Here is a 19,026-nt window from a genome sequence, read left to right on the forward strand (position 1 = left end):
CCTCCTGTATTTCTGTCATGCCATCTTTTTTCACTTCATTCTTTTCATTGTTTTTGTAAAACGCTCCTTTGACACCAGATTACCTGATCTTTGTATTTTTATATTTCTATTCTCCGGATCTCTTTTGTATGATAATCTACTGTTTGTGACGCTCTATATTTGCTGCTTTTTGCTCGCTTTCTTTTTAAATGGCAAAAGGTTTGGTGGGTTCGCTGTTCGCATGAATAGACTTCCATATGTCTTTCTGTAATTATTGATTGTGATCTCCTGACACTGGACTCTTTTTGTGCCTGTGCATGCCTTAAACTGAATGCTTTTTAAAGCATCCAGAACGAGTACTCTATGGGTGTTCACAATACATTTATCCAAAACACTATTGCTCTTAACTACTGATGTTAAGTATCTGAACATGTTTCAAGGGAATAAATCCCAGTTCAATACAACCTCCTCTGAGTCTGCATAATGTGTCAACCTGAGGGAAAACCTGCATGACAATGTTTCTGCATCACTCACTGTGTGTTCATGAACAAAAGTTCAGGGAGTTTAATTCATGAATAAGTATATGTATAAAGCACATTTAAGGAGAAGAAGTCACAATGCTTTAAAAAGAAGATGAAATGCAATAAAAGCCAGTTCAAGTATTCTTAATGGCCATCTTGGATTTTCTATCATATTTTTGTTGACTTAAATGCAAGAAATCCTAGCTGGTTGGAATAAATCATGGTGGAATATGTGGGAAACACACCACAAACCAATGTAAGTTTTGACAAGAGAAAGAGATAGAGAGACTGAAGTCAACTTAAATACTGAGGCCCATCCTGCCAAGGAGCATGACATCAAATTAAGTGGCCCCGCCCCTTTCTACCTGAAGGCAACCTGAGTGGGGAGAGATACGAGGAAACAGGAAGAGCACTGACACAGTCGGGGGTCGTCATAACATATACACTTGGAGATAACAATAGACGCCAGATAACCCAAAACCAAGTCTTCAGTCTGAAATATGGTTGTCAAAAGAACCAAACGTAGATAAAGTGATTTCAAAATGAAGATCTTCAAATACATGGAAGAGGAAAATGCAAATTAAACTAAATGTCAACCTTGCATAGTTTGCACAAAACGTCAAGTATGAGTTGTAGTTGCAGTTGTGTAGAGAAAGTGTCCCTTATGCTAAGAAAAAAATCACAGCAATGTTAACAGTATCCGCTCAGCTTGAAGGAATACTTTATGACGATCCCTCGATGCTTTCACTTTGCAAGGGCGGTAGTTTATTTATTTAATGTGACATGAGGAAATTATGTAAGAAAATAAACAGCCAAGAATGTAATGGTTCATTTCCAACAATCTATTTCTAGGACAACAGCACGGGTTGTCACGGCAACCGTCGGCAAGGGAGTGAGAGGCAGGCTTGGATCCTGGGACGAAAACGAAAGCAGAGACGGAGGGAGGTCTGATTCCTCTCCCTCTCTCTCTCTCCCTCTCTCTCTCTCTCTCTCTCTCTCTCTCTGAGTATCTCTCTCTCTCGCTCTCTCTCTCACTCTCTCTCTCTCTGAGTATCTCGCTCTCTCTCTCTCCCTCTCACTCTCTCTCTCCGAGTATCTCTCTCTCTCGCTCCCTCTCTCTCTCTCACTCCCTCTCTCTCTCTCTCTCTCTCTGTCTCTCTCTCCCTCTCTCTCTCTGTCTCTCTCTCCCTCTCTCTCTCTCTCTCTCTCTCACTCTCTCTCTCTGTCTCTCTCCCTCTCTCTCTCTCTCCCTCTCTCTCTCTCACTCTGTCTCTCTCCTCTCTCTCTCTCTGTCTCTCTCTCTCTCTGTCTCTCTCTCCCTCTCTCTCTCTCACTCTCTCTCTCCGAGTATCTCTCTCTCTCGCTCCCTCTCTCTCTCTCGCTCTCTGTCTCTCTCTCCCTCTCTCTCTCTGTCTCTCTCTCTCTCTCTCTCTGTCTCTCTCTCCCTCTCTCTCTCTCTGTCTCTCTCTCTCTCTCTCTCTGTCTCTCTCTCTCTCTCTCTCTGTCTCTCTCTCTCTCTCCCTCTCTCTCTCTCTCTCTCTCTGTCTCTCTCTCCCTCTCTCTCTCCCTCTCTCTCTCTCTCTCTGTCTCTCTCTCCCTCTCTCTCTGTCTCTGTGCTTCATTTAAATTTTAGATTCTGATAAATTATTAAGAGACTTCACCGCTGAGGCTACAACAGGAGATCAGAGATAGAAAACGGGGGTTGCTGAGGAGATGAAGGAAAGGAGGGAAGTGACAGCGAGGCAGCTGAACAGATCAGGGATACTGAGAGAAAAAGAAGCAGGGGAAGCAGAATGAAAAAGTCACAATACCATTGTGTGTGTTAATGTGAAGATGGTGGTATAATGGAGATGGATGGAGGTGTCCCTGTGTGTCTCTGGGTGTGGGTGGTTGCAGGGGAAAAATGGAGACGGAGGAGGAAAAAAAAAGGTGGAGAAGCAGCCAGACACAGAGAGATGTGGGGGGGGGGGGGGGGGGGGGGGGGGGAAGGGGGGCGGTGTGTCAGAATGCAGATGAGTGTGGTGAGATGGAGCAGCAGGAGAAAGGGAAGAGGAGGAGGAGGGTGTTTGTCAGAGGAAGACAATAAATAACAGAAGATAGAGGGAGATAAGTGACCATAAACACTCTGTGGTGGACTGGTTTGAGGTATTTGGATTATTAAACATAAAACACACAAAGATCCACAACTCCACAGATTTGTATCTCTTATATTTTACATGTTTATATATTTCCTTAGGAATTAAAGTACTGACATGCCACAAAACATTGTGTAACATTATAGTCCACTGATAATCTGCAGAACATTAGAGAATCATCAGGCTTCATAAACAAAGTTTAATTTTACTGTAAATCATCACTTCAGTCCGTCGTGACCCTCACAGTCACTATCTGCTGCATGGTAACATGAAAACAGTTGTCCCTTCTTCTGCTGAGTCATCATTAAATGTTTTATAAAGGATAATTAGAGTGAATGAGGCTCAATGTTAGTTTGCATATGAATATGATTTATTTGAATTAAAACACATCATTACGCTCTCTAGATGAATCACATGTCATCACAAAAAAGCCTTCACGATGTCTGACACCAACTTTTACATTTTAAACCGTCCTAATCATTGTAATATTGCAAAATAAGTAGGTTTTACTGCCATTTTTTTTTTTTACAACCTATAGTGCATATTGGACCAGGTCATGATATAAAAACCACCACATATACTGTAGACTTGTCAATTCTGTTGTTAATCTATGTTAAAAAAAAAAAAAAAAAAAAGTCATGACACAATAGTGAAACATCTGTGAAAATGCAAAAAGGGACATTTTTCTGTTTTTCCACACCTAGACATCATTGGACTGGCTCTGGAAAAAAAACAGAACATAAATCACTTGACTTGAATTTGCTAGTTTAGTGGCTGAACATGAGTTCAACAGCCAAATTATAAATTATACCTCAAGAAGGCTGTAATGGTATATTTAATAAAGCTTAAAGGTGTTTCTATTAGCTAATCAATTCCTGTTATTCCTGTTATATTACATAAAAGTACATTCTCTCTACTGATAAAAAAATGTGTTCCTTTTCTCGGATTGGATTCAAATGCTGTATTTATATATGTTTCTATTGGCGTCATGTGTTCTTCTTATTCCAGGTAACATAAATCCCCCATCATGCACTTCTCTCCCCCTTGAGGATTTCTTTGTATTTCGTTGTTTCCACTCCGTCCTTGACCTTGGTGGCTGCAGCGGGGCGCCTTCCGTCTGTTCCCTGTGATGTTTGTTGGCTCGCAGGAGGCCTAAGGGTTTAGTTCCCATCACACTCGTGCTTTTTCTGTGCTTGATGAAAACACAAGATTTCACATCGTTCTGAACTTACTGCACTAGTTTTAATCTTTAGAGCCACTCATTTAGTACAGTACAGTCAGAGCTAAACTCAAATAGTTGACAAAATGTGGTGGATAATAGCTGTGAAATGAAGTTTCAGATGTAGCATATGGTGTTTTTCAGTGGTAGAGTCGACTGAAGTAGTGATGTGAGTGTGTATGAATAGGACTACTGGTGATTGAAACTTTACATAACAGCCTCTGCCATCATTGTATGAATGTGGTGTAAGTGTTAGAAGTAGTAAGAAACGCTATACAAGCTCAAGTCCATTGCATCAGCTAGCAGCATGCATTTTTCAGACAAAGATACCATGCTACTTATTTAGCATCATTTTTAGCCTTCATATAATTTAAGATTGTATTTTTCAGCACCTGTAATGTTTTTTTAGTAAAAAAAAAAAAAAAAATAGCTGTAGTAGCCAAAACTGCTGTTTGTAGCAGAATATAAACTCATTGAATTCTGTTTTTAAATTGGGCATTTTAACGTGGGACATTATGGGGACTGACTCTCTTTTGGAGACAGCCTCAAGTGGCCGCTGGAGGAACTGCAGTTCTTGGCACATAGACAATGAAATGACAAGAAATTATCACCTAGACTAGTAATCAGTAACTGCAGTTTTCTTTTGAACGGACACAGTTTGATTTATCCTGTTAGCGACACAAACATGGCAGTCAGAACCCAAGCGGAGGCCGAGTAGACTGACGCTGGGATTACAGCAGATAAAGTGAAACATGAACGAGAGGAGACAGTTGGAGAGAATTACAGTCAACCTTGAGGGATTCATTATCCTCCCCTGACTGAATTATCTGATCGATGAATTGAATTAAGGGGAGCCACCTCTTCTGTCTGATCTGCCTGCTCCTGTCCTGATGTCCCCTGTGGCACCAGTCCACGCCTGATCACCTTGACTCAAACGTTGAGTAGAAAAATGTTGAATTGCAACTCGACTCAGTTTTGATGAAAAAAAACATGTGTCACAAGCTGAATCAAACATTAAGTGAAAACATAATGACCCACCACCTAACTCATATTTGATGAAAACCACAGAATGACCCGCAACCGGTCTCAATTTCTGAGTGAAAAAATGTTGGTTTCCTGTAGTCTGATATAGTTGTCAATGACTGATGCCGCAATTGTTCAAACAAGGAAAGTTATGGTTAACTCCATAACTGATCAAATACAAAAAAATACAGTTATTTGGTCACATTGATAATCCATTCACAGATATACGTCCACTGTTGCAGATCCCATTTCCCCTTTAAGCCTAGTCTGACTTGATCCAATCAGGCCACACCTGAGCAATTAAGAGGCTGCTGACAACTCTATTGTGACTCTGATAGATGCATTATTTGAGTGAGTACTTGATGTGTAAATATATGATTTTGTGCATTTATGAGATTGTTTAGTTAGTACGTAATTTGATTTATTGGTGTGGCCCTGATTATTGTTTTCCTTTTTCTTTAAGCGTTAAATCATCTGACTGCTATGCTTGTCACAAGTGGAATCAAGTTTGTGAAGAAATAAAGCATGAGGAAACTCCACTCTGGTCCCGGCACTTTAATTGGTGTACCACTGCAGAAGCTCTAGTTTTGAACTGGTTTTCGTATACACTTTCTACAGCCACAAACCTTGGCATCGCTTCTATAACCGAATCAACCACCAAACATGGCAATAAAACCTCAATCAACTCTGTTTCAGAAAGGCACATTTAACCATGTGTTTACTATCCACTGTGCTGTGACAACGTTTTGCTTTCAATGCGGCTGTCATGAGTTGTTCTGAAAGTATTTACTGATATGAGCTGTTCTTGTTTGAGATAGTTTTAGTTATCGACATGAGTTCTTCTTGTTTGGTTTAGTAGTTTATGTCATTTGTTCAGATTACATTTCTAATTATTTGCTTATTACCACCCTCATGTTTCATGATGAACTCACTTCCTGTGATTTTTGACTGTCTTAGTCTGACTAAGTGAAGTGATTCTTGTTTTATTTTGTAGCTCTTGTCTCTTGTGTGTCTTGACCTATTTTGCTTCCTGCCTCTGTGTCTTTCCTGTTTGATTACCTGCCACACCCTCATTAGTGTCACCTGTTCACCAGCCTGTTGTCTCCTTCAGATACACCTGTTTTACACCTTCTCCATGTATATAACCAGCCAGTTTTCCCTTTGAGTTTTTGCGCAGTTTATTTTGTACCTGGATCTTTTTGTTTGCCTGCCTGTCACTCAGGATTTTGTAAGATCTGTGAATTCTTAAAATGACCATTTTGACTTTTATTAGGCCCTCTCTTTTTCAAGGTGCATAGAACCAGCTTTGGAGACCATTTAAATGTTTGGCGGTGCTGTTACCTAATTCATATTGTGGTCTTGAAATATTAAAGGGTTTTGAAAAGGCATTTACCAATAACATGTTGTTTCTGTTTTTCTAATTGCTTCTGCATCTTTGTCTCTCTGCCGATCTGTTTGAGTGAAGGAGAAGAATGGCTGATATCTTCATTGACCGCCCATCATGCTCCAGCAAAGCTGCAGTAATCCAGGACTGTCAGACTTTACACAAACAGATACACAGGGTCTAAGACACCGGTGAGAAGGACGCTAAGCAGGGAGAGGAAGCGTGGGACTTCAATGAACCCAACTTTAAACCAATGCAGTGTGTATTTTATAACACTCCTTTTAATGTGTCTGTTCAGAGGCCCGCAGCATTCATTGTACATTTAATTTTTTGTACTGCAGATTAATATTCTATCTCCATATCTTGCTTTTAAGAAACTGCGGAGAGAGTTTGTGTGGAAAGTGAGCATTAGGTATTTTATTTACCCCTGTCAATATGCTGAAACAAACAAGGATCAGTCCACATTGGGAGGGGTCGCTTGTATCCCCCCTCAATGTTGAAACTATTTGGCCCAGACTCAGCGGTAGCGTTCTGCTCTGTGCTGCTGTCTGCGATGAGCCTGACAAGCTATGGAAGCTTGACCATCCATACAGCAACTGATATCAGGAACGGAAAAGAAGAAACACAATGATTCTCCCCCCCGGCCCCTGATTCGGATGGCACACTGCCTTAGATGCTGTTTCACAGACGTCCAACAGGTGACACTCTAGCAAAAACACACCAATGGTCCTGGAAGTTCCATCCCTGAATTGCGGTCCTGAAACTGCAGCCTCCGCCTCTGCAGACACTTGATGGGGCCCCTGTGGCCGGTGTCGAGTTACTTTGACTAGACCCCCATCTAGTGGCTGATTTGGTTTACTGAGTTTGAAAAAAAAATAAAAATAAAATAGCAACAGAGCTCTGTACACATACCAAAAAAATGCTTAATCTTTCATAGAGTGATAAAACTTCACAGAATCTTCTATTTTGGAAACGCTTTGAATCCAGAGGAGTAATGGCTAAAAATGACAAGTATTAAAATAACAATCAGTGGCCAATCTCGAAAACCCTTCAGCAGTAATCAATCAATATTTGTATAGCGCCAATTTATAACAAGTGTTATCTTGAGACACTTAACAAGAGAGCAGGTTAAAGACCATACTCGTTGTATACCAGCACTTGTTAAAAATCAGGCACATTTACCATTTTTTGCCCCCTACTAAAGCAATTTTTAAAACTTTTTGAACTCAGTCAATTTGACCCCCCATTTGTGTAAGAATAGTGCACAGGATACAAGTGTCATAAACTACAGATGAGACAAAGATTTAGGTAGCATCAGCAGCAGCACTTTAATGGCTTTGCACAGGACTTTATGAAGCACCAAGGCCGGCAGAGAAAGTCAGACTGTAGCGGTTTTATTTTATCACCAAAGCATAGACGAGTATGTAAACATCAGACTAAACTGGTCACTTCTATTGGTAGTGCAAAGCAAAAACTAAAATCATTGGCTGTCAGATTATAAGACTCAACAAACAAACTGCTGTAGGCACATTCTTCTTTTGCAGTACAGGTTTTATTCTTCTGTTGCATTTCATGCTGGTTTTTTGTCCAAAAGTAAACCTCAGATTCTCATTTCTTCTGAGGAGCTTAAAGTGCAAAAATTCATCCTGAGAGATGTACATTTTGGAAAGGCAACTTATAACTACAGGAGGGCAATACAAACAACATTAACAGCTTCATATAAAGAGACAGGAAGAGGACAGAGTTTTGTCAGTGCGAATCTGCAAAGTATCATGCAGCTGGGTTGATAACTTGTGAAGGATCCGTCCTTCATTTTAAAGTGTCATTCATGAACATGTCTGTTTGAATTCTTTGAGCATTGCTTTGGGGGTTCCCTTCATTAATATAAAACCCATGAAGACCATTGCCATTGAAAACCAGAATTTCTTTATAGTAGTGAAGTAACTGATTTAAGAGAAGAGCTTTCCCAGAATCTGAAAGGGTGCACTATGGGAGATGTAGTTAGCTGTTGGGAGCCTTTGGTTTTAACTATTGATATAAGAAGCAAATATTTTCATCTGAGAGCGCTACAAAGTTTAATAAGAACTGCTTACATTGTCAGTTTTGGCATTTACGTAAAGTGAATTATTTTACATAACTGAATGTTATTTTAAATGTTTTAGAGATAGATTTGGAATTGTATAAGGATACAGGACTTTGATTCTGTTTTCTGTTGTACAAGTCATATTAAATCCTGATGTACATTAGAGTCCCCTGACCGTTTAGAGAACTACATTACTGAGACAGTTTTTTTCCGTTAGTGCAAATCTTCGCATGGAAGTATTTGATTTTAAAGATGAACAGGCTGGTTTGCTACAGAGCCAAAAGTGTGACCCTTCATCACAGGGGAGTTTTTAAACCGCTGCAGTGACATTAAGAGTATTGGAGGTAATTTAGCAAACTCGTCAGCTGCATCTTTAATTATTAAAAAAAGGCACATTGTCTTGCTTTATCATCATATGTCAGAAACACCCGTCTTTGACGAAGTGTAAGAAAAAGAGCATCTAATGAGGTTTACTTTTGGACATCTTTCCCCTCGCTTCTTCTCTTTCTCCCCTTTACTGTCCCTGTCCCTGGCCCTGTCCCTGTATCGCCCCCAGTAGGCCGTTGGCGGTAGTGAACAGGTTGATGGGACATGATCCATCAGTGATGAGGGTGGACTTCAGCCCCAGAGCCTGCAGCATTTTCACCTGGAGGAGACAGGAAACAGATGGTTAGCTTCAAGACCGAAGACAGAAAATAAAACAAACAATACAACTTTTTAATTCTTTTTTAAAATATTTACCAGTTTTAAAGTAAAAGTACTGTCACTGAGAAATACCATTACCACGATAAGCTGGCTGTTCTTTGCTTTTATATAGTGATTGGTTATATTGAAAATAGTGTATGTGTATTATCTATTCATTTTAAAGACGATGTTCAAAGCTGCTAAACCTTAACATCATACCCCTCGTCCCTACCTTAGATACTTATATCAGTTATCTGAACTACTGCACAAAAATATGTTTTAAAATATATTTCAGTGTTTTAACTAGATTGTACTAAATAGTATCCAAATCATTGACAGTATCTGCAGGTAGTTGACGATGTAGTAGCAGCAGAGTAACTGTAAGTAGTATTTAGTATTTAGTCTAAGTAGCAGTAAGTAGAAAGTGTTAAATGGTAAAGTTAGCAGGAGTAGCAGGATGTACTAGTTAGCATCAGTGTTATATAGCAGTTGTTGTGGTTAGAGGTAGTTAACAGTAATGAGTAGTTTTATTTGGTAATTGATGCTACATACATTAATGCTAACAGTAACTGGTCGGCAGAAATAACAAGTAGGCAGAAGTACCTGCAGCTCAGGCCCAGCTCGGGCCATCTCCTTCAATGTGTCACTGCCCAGATTCTGCACCAGCTGACTGAAGCGCTCGCTCTCGATAAGAACCATACGCTTCTGCTTCTCCACTTCCAGATTGTCCATCTCTTTTTTGTAGTTCAGCTCCTGCTCACGAGCCTTCGCCAGCCGCTGGAGCTCTGACTCCTGAACACACACAAATACACAAACGGTTTGTTAAAGTATCACATTACCTTCATCATGCTCTTGATGCTGTTGTGACGAATGGTCCAGCTGTTTTGTGCTATTCTGCCTAATTAGTACTCTTATTTGTAATAGTTCATGCAAAGTTAATGATAACCGCACATAGCCTTAATCGTGGTTCTGTAGGTCTTAAAAGCTGTAGCTCAGTACTACAAAAGAGCGACATTACTTATTTGAATATATGTAAAATATCAGGAAACTTCTTCTACTGCTGCTGTGCAGGGAGTTTTATTGGACAGGGTAAATAGAGAGTCAGGTCATACCGCCTCAATCCTCTGAGCTTCAGCCTTCAGTTGGGCCTCGTTCACAGCTGCCTCTCCTTGAATACGAGCCGCCTCGGCCCGAGACTGAGCCTCTGCCTTCGCAGCTCCGGTACTCTCCACCGCAGCACTGAAACAACACACGTATGTGGGCTATTACAAACAAGTTATGACCTTTTCTTTTTCTTGTCAGAAGCTGCACGGTTTCCTGTCTGAAATGTGGGGTAACGCTTGACAAGTTAACCCATTACACCCGTGTTTACCTGAGTGCCTCGAGCTCCAGCAGCTCCTTCCTGGCTTTCTCAGCCTCAGCCTGGTCAGTTATCCTCTGCCTCTCCAGCTTACCCCGAGCCTCCTGCTCCAAACGCTCCGCCTCGTGCCTGAACACAGTCAGAGAAAACTACATGAACTGATTTGAATTAAGTCAGAAATACCAAAACTGTCTTAGAAGGAGTAACTTGGGGAAATACAAAAAAACAGAGAAAAGGAAGATATATTCTTTCTGTTTGCATATAGTTGTTGAATTTGATTATAAGCTGCTGACAGCATTCACAGACAGTAGTTGTGTGTGTGTGTGTGTGTGTGTGTGTTTTTCTCACCTTGCAGCTGCCTCCTGGGAGTTGGTGGTGATCTCGATGGCCAGCTGGACGCTCTTCTGCAGGGCGTCTCGTGTCCTCTGGTCGACAGGCTCAACAGACTGAATGTCCACACTGCTGATAATCAGATTGTTCTGGCTAAAACGAAGGCTTGAACGGACAGCCAGCTTTTCATCAAAGCCAAACACTGAAGAGCAGATGATCCGGTTTGAGTTCTGCAAACCCCAAAAAAAAAAATCTCAGGTTGGTGCCGAGTATGAAGACATGGAGACTTCCCACGATTGCATATGAATACGTGTAAATGTTTTTTCACCATTGCAGACGAGTTTGAAACTGAACACCGCCTAATTAAATGTTTCAGTTTCCCGTAGGACAAAACAAATTACTTACATGTTTTACACTATTAAAGTAAAAAGACAGAGGGAATTAAATGATTAACCTTGTGGAAATCATCAAACTGCACAGAGGCGACAGCCCCTCTGACACGTGAGGCGATAGCTTTGCAGGCATCTCCAACAAAGTCAGGAACTGAGAACAGCGCGGCTGCATCAGCGACGTCGGCAGGAGACGTCACTTCAAAGTGCCTGAAGAGAAAAAAAAAAAACAGGAGTGGAAGAAGGATCACATTCGGCAGTGTTAAATGTAATAAAATGGTGGGGCTCTTCCCCTATATTGACTTTAATGACAAGTGTTTGTATTATTTTATATTAATGAAAATATGGTAATTGCATTGTATAATATAAAACATACAGTTTGATCAAATCCTCTCTGAACAGTATTAACATTAAATAATTGAAGATTAATTGATGGAATAGTTTAACCTTATAGGCAAACTGAGTGTATGATACTGTAAATGTTTTAATAAATAAATAACAAGCTTGCAAAGTACATTTTTTTGCTGACATGAACAGGACATATTTCTTCTCTGGTTGACACACAGGGTGAACGGGTCTGTGTTGCATATGAAGGCCCTACCCAGAGATTTTTAAGGTTTTCCTCTCACCTGGCTATTTCTGATTCTGAGTCCCTGAACCATAATGTATTATAATAGATCGCTAATGTCATTTCACTTTATTTGCAGTTTGAGTATTGGAGTGTTTGTTCTGAACACTGCCGTATTAAGTCTTTAGTTACCAGTTGTAGGAGAGCTGCAGCTGTAGGCGGGCGTGATCGGCCGTCTCAATGGTGATGATGTCGGTGAAGAAGTCGGGCCCCAGCAGGAGGCAGATAGCCTTGTTGACATTGGCCCTCTTTGGTTTGTCTCCAGACAGGGACAGCACAGTGAACTGCTCGTCGGGTCCCAACATCACCATCTCTGGTCCAAACACCACCCTAAAAAGATCACAACCAAAACACCACATCAGCCTCTCCATGTTACCCTCCCATGCCCCCATCGTGACACAAAATCTGAGTCCCACCTGGCCTTCTTTTCTCTGTAGTCATACACCTGGACAGCGGCGTTGTGGGGAACCCTATAGGACACCACTCGGGTCTTGTCCCTCACTTTGAGTTCTCCGGTTGTGGTCCGGTCCGAGCGGTCAGCCATCGGGTCCCGATTGGCGGACAGTAGGGCCTCCACGTTAGGTGGAAGCTCCTTCTGCCACAGCTCCTCATCCTGGGTCAGCATGTAGGTGTGACCGATCACTGCTCGCACCTGAGAGGAAGAAAGACACTCTAATAGTCAGAACTACTGAATTTGTACTTAAAAGTAATAAAAGTGAGATCCAGGTTTTAAAAAGCTCTGTGGTTAGTTGTTCGGAAGTACAATGCACCTTTCCAGTTTTGATGTCCCGGACATATATCCCCTCGTTCTCATCCAGGGGGATGGCTTCTCTTTTCAGCATCACCTCCACAGCAGCAGGTGGGACATACTCAATGGGACCCCGCAGCATCCAGCGGTCTCCCGGGCGACGGAGGACCCCGCTCTTCCGCGAGCGCTTCGCCCTCTCCTGCCTACGCTGCTCCTCCTCCTCCTCGGACTCCTCTTCCTCCTCATCACGCTGGCAGAGAGAACGGGGGAGAGACAGGTGGAGGAGGGAGAGAAGGGTTAACGTGGCGATGCATTGGAGCGGTGGAGGAAGGGAAGAAGGTGGAGGAGAAGGAGTAGGAGGAGGAGAAGGATGAGGAGGGGAGGGGATAGGAGAGGGGCACTGAGATGCAAACCAAAACCCAAAACATAAGAGGAGAACTTAAAGGGTGGATGAAGTTAATGAAGGATTCAGGAGGGGAGGGGTTCGATTAAAAGTAAAGAAGGGAGAGAAGAAGAGAACAGTCGGGGTATAATGGGTTAGCCAGGTTAGGAAGGGAAGATGGTGCAGTGAAGGGCAGAATCTTTTCCCAAACATAAAAGCCTGAAAAGCACTTGGAGCAACAAAAAAAAAAACAATTCTCATTTTTCAATATTTCCAGGAAAATCTTCCCACCAAACAAATGCAATAACAACCACCTGCAACCACACACACCTCTGAACACACCCAAACACACCAATCATCTGTGCAGGGTGTGGTTCAAGCTGTCAAGGACTTTAGTCTTTAAACCAGGGATGGCAGAGACACACCTCTGACTTATTGCCTCATTTAACGCTTTAAAGGTCTGTAGTTATATAAAGGTTGTCTTTGTTGTAACAAACAGGTTTTTTTTGTCCCTTCCTTACACACCTCTGTATGAACATGAAGTTTGTCTGTATAATCTGTGGTCAACTGGTTGCAAAAGACCAGCTTTACAAGCAGTCAGTGTACACATAAAGAACGCTTCAGAAGGTACAATCAGCTCCTCCCTACATTCCTCTGAGCTCCCTCTCCCACACAGAGACAGCTGTTCACATTTCAACCTTTAAAGACTGGCAAGAAAAACAAGAATGGAGAGTACATATAAACATCTGATGAATTAGATGGTGTTGCAGGTAACAAGAGCGCTTTAATCTTGAATTTAAATTAAGCAGATTAAGTTGTTTATGCTCGCTGGGCACTGACTCCTAAGCAGGGGTAGGTACTTGTAAAACTTTATTTATTTATTTGGTCATGTTTGAGCCAATCACAGTGAAGTATTTAAGATCAGTAGTAACGCGAGTTTTTTTTTTTTACCTCCTGGGTGTCATTGAACGCCTCCACAGCTCGGAGCACGAGACCCTCCTCCTCTGACAGCACGTACACGTCCTGGATGCCCTGTTCAAGGCACTCACCCGGCTGCAGGAAAAATGAACGCTCACCCTGACAGAGAGAAGGAAGGAGTCCAAAGGTTAAAAAAAGTGATGTGGTTTGGATGCTTATTCCTAAAATGTTATTGCAGACATGATCACAGTATAGAATACAGGTAACAAATTATCTGATTACTGTCCTGAAGGTAACAGATTCACTTTAAAAACATGATCACAGTAAGGTGTAAAAAAAATATTTTTCATATTAATAAAACGCCAAATGTCAAATGTATACATACACAAATGTATGGACTGAATATATGACATCAAAATACTACAAAACAAATATTTTTGAATAAATAAAGGCAGATTCTTTCCCTCACCTTGACAACCCTCTTCTGTCCGAGCTGAGGTTTCCCGTCGGATCCGACCGGGTCCAGAATCACACAGTACTGCCTGCTGCTCAGAGTGGTCACATCCACCACCCCCACCACTTCCTCCGCCACAGAGGGGATGTGAGCTTCTCTGTCGGCCATGGTGACGAGCCACTCTTCCCCCGTACGACGGTCCCGGCCACCGGCATCTTTAAATGGGCGCAGAGCGCGAACATGGAGCGCTTTCTGAAAGTTACACCAACAGGCGACTCGTGAAACTTTTGTTGGTTTTGTGAATAAAAGCTCGACTTTACTACAGTTTTATTGAGCTTCTGCTGCCACTGTTTACCAGTTTGGACACAAAATGATTTTTATTGGATTTCAATTGTGATTCTTCAAATACATTTTATAGTTTCTAAAAACTGATCGTTTACCGATGTTTAAATAACCATTCATTCATTCTGTCTTAAAACATATCCTCTGTGAGCAGTATCATAGCTTATGTATCTCCATGCTTATCAGATCTAGACTTTTAAATCATGGAGTGATTGCAGTTTGATTTTTCTATCCCTTACTGGGAACCATTTAAGAGCAAAAGCCGTCCCAGTTACAGCCCGAGAAGAGAAGGGAATGAATAAATGGAGGAGTCACCTTATCAGTCAGGATGAAAGCGTTCACGATGTCGATAACTTCCTCGTGAGCTCCTGGTAGGTATGCTCCCACCTTGCTGACCAGCCACTCCTCACCTGAAAACGCAAACACACTTCAGTAGTATGAGCACACAAACTAACCAATCAGCAAACATCTAACTCAAAACAATGGTTACCATGGGTCAATTTAAAAACCTGATCACAATTCACTGTGAGTGGAAATGTTATTAACTGTAGTTGCCTGCTTGCTGATTTTTCTTCTGGTCTCATAATCTATGTATTTGGTCTTTGTTGTTGTTTTGTCTCTTATTCGTTTTTTATTGTTCTCTCGACATCATTGTAAATGAGAGCTTTCTCTCAATGATTTCTCGAGAATAAATAAAAATGAAATGAAATGAAAAAACATGAAAAAAATAAAGAAAAGGGGAACAAATGTAGATGTAAAAAAAACAGACATACTAGATCAAATGTGATTGACATTCTTTAAGACATTTCTGTTGTCATGAAGTCATACTCTGGAGTTTTGTATCAGCTCACTAAAATATCTGAGCCAGGCCATGTTTTATTTTGAATAAGAAACTATACTGTAGGTTTCGTGTGTCTGTGAGTGCGTTACCTGTGACCCTGCGGACTCCTCCTCTGTCCACGCCCTCCTTGCGGGCTCTCAGTCTGATGGCCTGGTTCTCTCGGATCACTGTGGCCTTGATTGTCTCCAGAACAACCACCTCCTTCTTGGGGATGTACGTCCCTGCACCAAGAACACACTTCACAAGTCAGAAATATATCAGAAGTTTAAATTAAGAAAAAGGTACATCTTGCTTCATGCTCCTGAGGTTACATAAATAAAAGGCACAAAAAAAAAATGTACAACTGGGAACACCTCCTGCTGGGTGAGCCATTTCCTAAATAAAAATTGACTGTGAGGAATAAAGACTGATCGCTGCACAGGGTTGTCATTTTTTTATTTTGATAAACACCTCTTAAGTTTAATCCTAAAACACAGAAACACAGATATTTACAAAAACCATAAAGACTTAAAAAGAGTGAATATATAGCTAGCTGTCACATATGCTAATGTCAGGCTAACTAACAGTAGAGGAGCCCTCAGCAGCTGTTTTGTGAGGGACAGATGCAGACAAAGTGTTTAATATCTCAACAGCTGGACAGTCTGTAAAACCAGCAAGAACTGAGTATTATTATTATTATTATCATCATCCAATATGTTTGTAACGTATATCTTTGAGTGCAGATTTCACACATTTAGAGAGTCTCCAGTGTTCAGTGAAAACGTACCAGGTCCTTCAAACAGCCACTCGTCTCCAGCGACTCTCTTCTCTCCTCCCTCCTCGTCGAAGTCGAGCAGAGCCTGCAGACGCAGCGCCGTGTCCGGATACACGATCTGCAGCGGAGTCACGTCCTAATGCACAAACACGGACCGTGAAACATGTTTCCAATCACGCAGAAGAAAGCCTTCACTGAATTGTAAACATCTTATATGGCAAGTGTAGAGAGAGGTAACTGTCTTTAGCATATTTTCTGAAATATACTTTTTTAGTTCTCACTAATGCTACATAAAAGATAGTTATAGAGATGAAAAGTGAATTATTTGGGTCAATTTGACAAGAATGATTTACTAGCATGAGCTAACATAACGTACTTTTTCATGAATAAAGAGTTCATTATTACAGATCTGCATTTCCTCCAGATGGACAATAAAGTTTTTTAAGCATTTTTTTTTTTTTTTTTTAAACTCAGAGCTTTCTTTCAGACCTGCTGGATCTCCTCTCCGGGGTACAGGGGGAATGGCTCCTGGGTCAGACGGATCTCCAGGTCAGCGTGGCGGAGCTTGGCCTGTCCTGATTGGTCGAAGAGGACTTCCCTGTCGTCATCGCGGGCGACGGGGTTGACGACCACGCAGTAGTGACGCGGTGGCACCATGATCATCCGGACCGGGGAGAAGAGGACTCTGAGGAATGACAGAAAGAAAACAATAATAATAAAAAAAAAGAAAAAATACTTTTTTAAATTTCATAAAGATGCACTGAAGCAACTTTCACATCTCATTAGGAATCAAAAAATAAATCTAAGTTGTTCTGTGAGGTTCCTTTCTGACTGGGAGACAGAACCAGTGACTAGAATAAAAAGCTTTCCAGACAGTTCAAGAGTGAAATCAATTCTTGGATGCTTGCTTGGAGTGATGTTTTTAAAACCTGCTTAGTCCAACATTTCTCTGCGTGCATGCAGATAAAAAAAAAATCACAGAGAGTGGTAGTTAATGTAAATCAATGAGTCTCTCCGTTATCTGCCTGATAAAAGGATCAGAATCGCAGGGACTGGTATGTGTGCGTGTGTCCTTGTGGGTGTGTGACTGAACTGTGGAGATATCAGAGAGCTCAGTTACAACACACTGATTCAATCGAGTTCACTCGCTGTGACTCACAGTGTCACAAGATTTGATTAGCAGCCGCTCTAGTTGATGAAGTTTTAAGTCAACTTTAGCCTAACATTTTTATTGTCGGCCGTTTCATCAGCCAGCTGTGGATCTGTTTTTATATGTTTAGTTTTAGAAGTTGTTGTGAGCATGTTTATGTTAGCAGAGGAAGGTTCTCACAAACATTCAGAACAGCCAACGGAGAAATAGACCTCACATTTTTATTAGATTAAGATAATACATTTTTCCGGGAGTGACTCCTAGCTGATGGCCATTAGCCGTGTGTTTCCTGATTAGTGATGGGGTCATTTGTCTCTGAAAACTATACAGATATTTTGTTGTCACTTAAAGTTACCATGAGAGGATTTCTTCTTTTTTTTTTTTTTTTGAGACCTGGAGGAAAGTTTTGTTGAGTTTTGTTGCTGACCTCTCATTGTCCTGGCGGATGTAGGTGAGCGGTCCAATTTCCGGCCGGGCGATGTTGGTGTTCTGGTCCAGCACATGGATGTAGTGATGAGGCGGGATGCGGATGATGGAAGCATCAACCGGCCCTTCGAACTCCGGCCCGCTTCTTCCTCCTTTCTTAGACATGATGTCAACTAAATGCTGCAGAGAGAGAACACGGAGAGGTGCAGCTGAGTAGAAGAACAAGAACAGGTGCATCTACATTGTTGAGCTTTGGGTGCCTTGTCTTTTAGGCGAGTATAGAAGTAAAACCACAGAGTCAAAATATTGAGTCACAAGTCCTGATTTTAAATATTACTTGTATAGCAAAAAGAAAAACACACAAATCAGTCTAAAAAAAAAAAAAAAAAGATGGTCACCGTCTCTACCAGGTATTTCTGCACTTATCCAGAGACGAATGAGAAAAAGGTTCCAATTCATGCTAAATAACTTTTTTATTTGATGAAAATTTTAACTATTTTTAAGCAATAGTAACAAGATGAAAGGCCGCTATTTGCAAATTGAAGTGTCAAACTAAGCTTGGAATGACTCGGTAAGAAACAAACTGGGTTCAAGAGAATAAAACGTTCATGCATGTGATATTGAAAAAACAAACAAACACGCGGACTGACAATAATAGATTTTTCCCATGTGATAAACTTCTCTGTCAGCAACAGAAGGAGAAACTGTGCAAGAGAAGAAAAACAACGACGTCTATTAAGAGTTATTCTGCTAAAGTGACACCCCCAGGACCTTTTTCTTCAACCTAGTTAATATCAGTAAGTAAACAATGCAAATCAATCTAAAGCTCAGGTTTCATGACTTCAAAGCAGAAAAGTCAAAAGAACTCCTTTGTGCATAGAAGGAAATAAATTAGATCAATACGTGTTGATGGATTCATTTGCTCACTTTCGGCAGCAGTAAAGGTTGAGCTCATTTGAATACGTCTCTAATGCAGCGTAGATAAATAAAATACAATACTAGTACTTTACATAGTTATGTATTGTATCTATAGATAATGACAATCTACTTACAAATGTCAGATAAATGTAGGACAGGGGATAGTACAATATGTTCCCTGTGATGCAGGACTACAGCAGTAGTACTCTGTGGCATCAAAAGGCTGAAATATTTTACTGAAGTGACTTTTCCTCCTCTGGTTAGTCATCTGTCATGTCTTCATGTTTCTATTTGTTTAAAGCTGCTGTTTTTACAAGCAGGGACTCTTAACACTCTGTGTGAACAGTGACAGAGAGGA

The 19,026-nt window shown here is 41.1% G+C and overlaps 1 protein-coding gene across 1 annotated transcript; it reads right to left on the bottom strand.

The window, feature by feature from the left end:
• Window positions 1-7,791: 7,791 nt before the first annotated feature.
• Window positions 7,792-17,937, bottom strand: mvp (major vault protein). The gene is made up of 16 exons (XM_061027385.1): window positions 17,752-17,937; window positions 16,664-16,859; window positions 16,187-16,310; window positions 15,510-15,641; window positions 14,895-14,989; window positions 14,253-14,489; window positions 13,817-13,942; window positions 12,506-12,733; window positions 12,152-12,387; window positions 11,868-12,065; window positions 11,173-11,317; window positions 10,737-10,948; window positions 10,401-10,517; window positions 10,141-10,267; window positions 9,632-9,820; window positions 7,792-8,990 (listed from the first exon to the last, which is right to left on the bottom strand). Exons 1-16 carry the CDS (start codon window positions 17,913-17,915, stop codon window positions 8,859-8,861), a joined length of 2,658 nt encoding a protein of 885 aa, XP_060883368.1. The 5' UTR covers window positions 17,916-17,937; the 3' UTR covers window positions 7,792-8,858.
• Window positions 17,938-19,026: the final 1,089 nt, after the last annotated feature.

This window comes from Labrus mixtus, chromosome 20 (assembly GCF_963584025.1).
Source record: "Labrus mixtus chromosome 20, fLabMix1.1, whole genome shotgun sequence".
In the NCBI taxonomy this organism is placed as follows: Eukaryota; Metazoa; Chordata; class Actinopteri; order Labriformes; family Labridae; genus Labrus; species Labrus mixtus.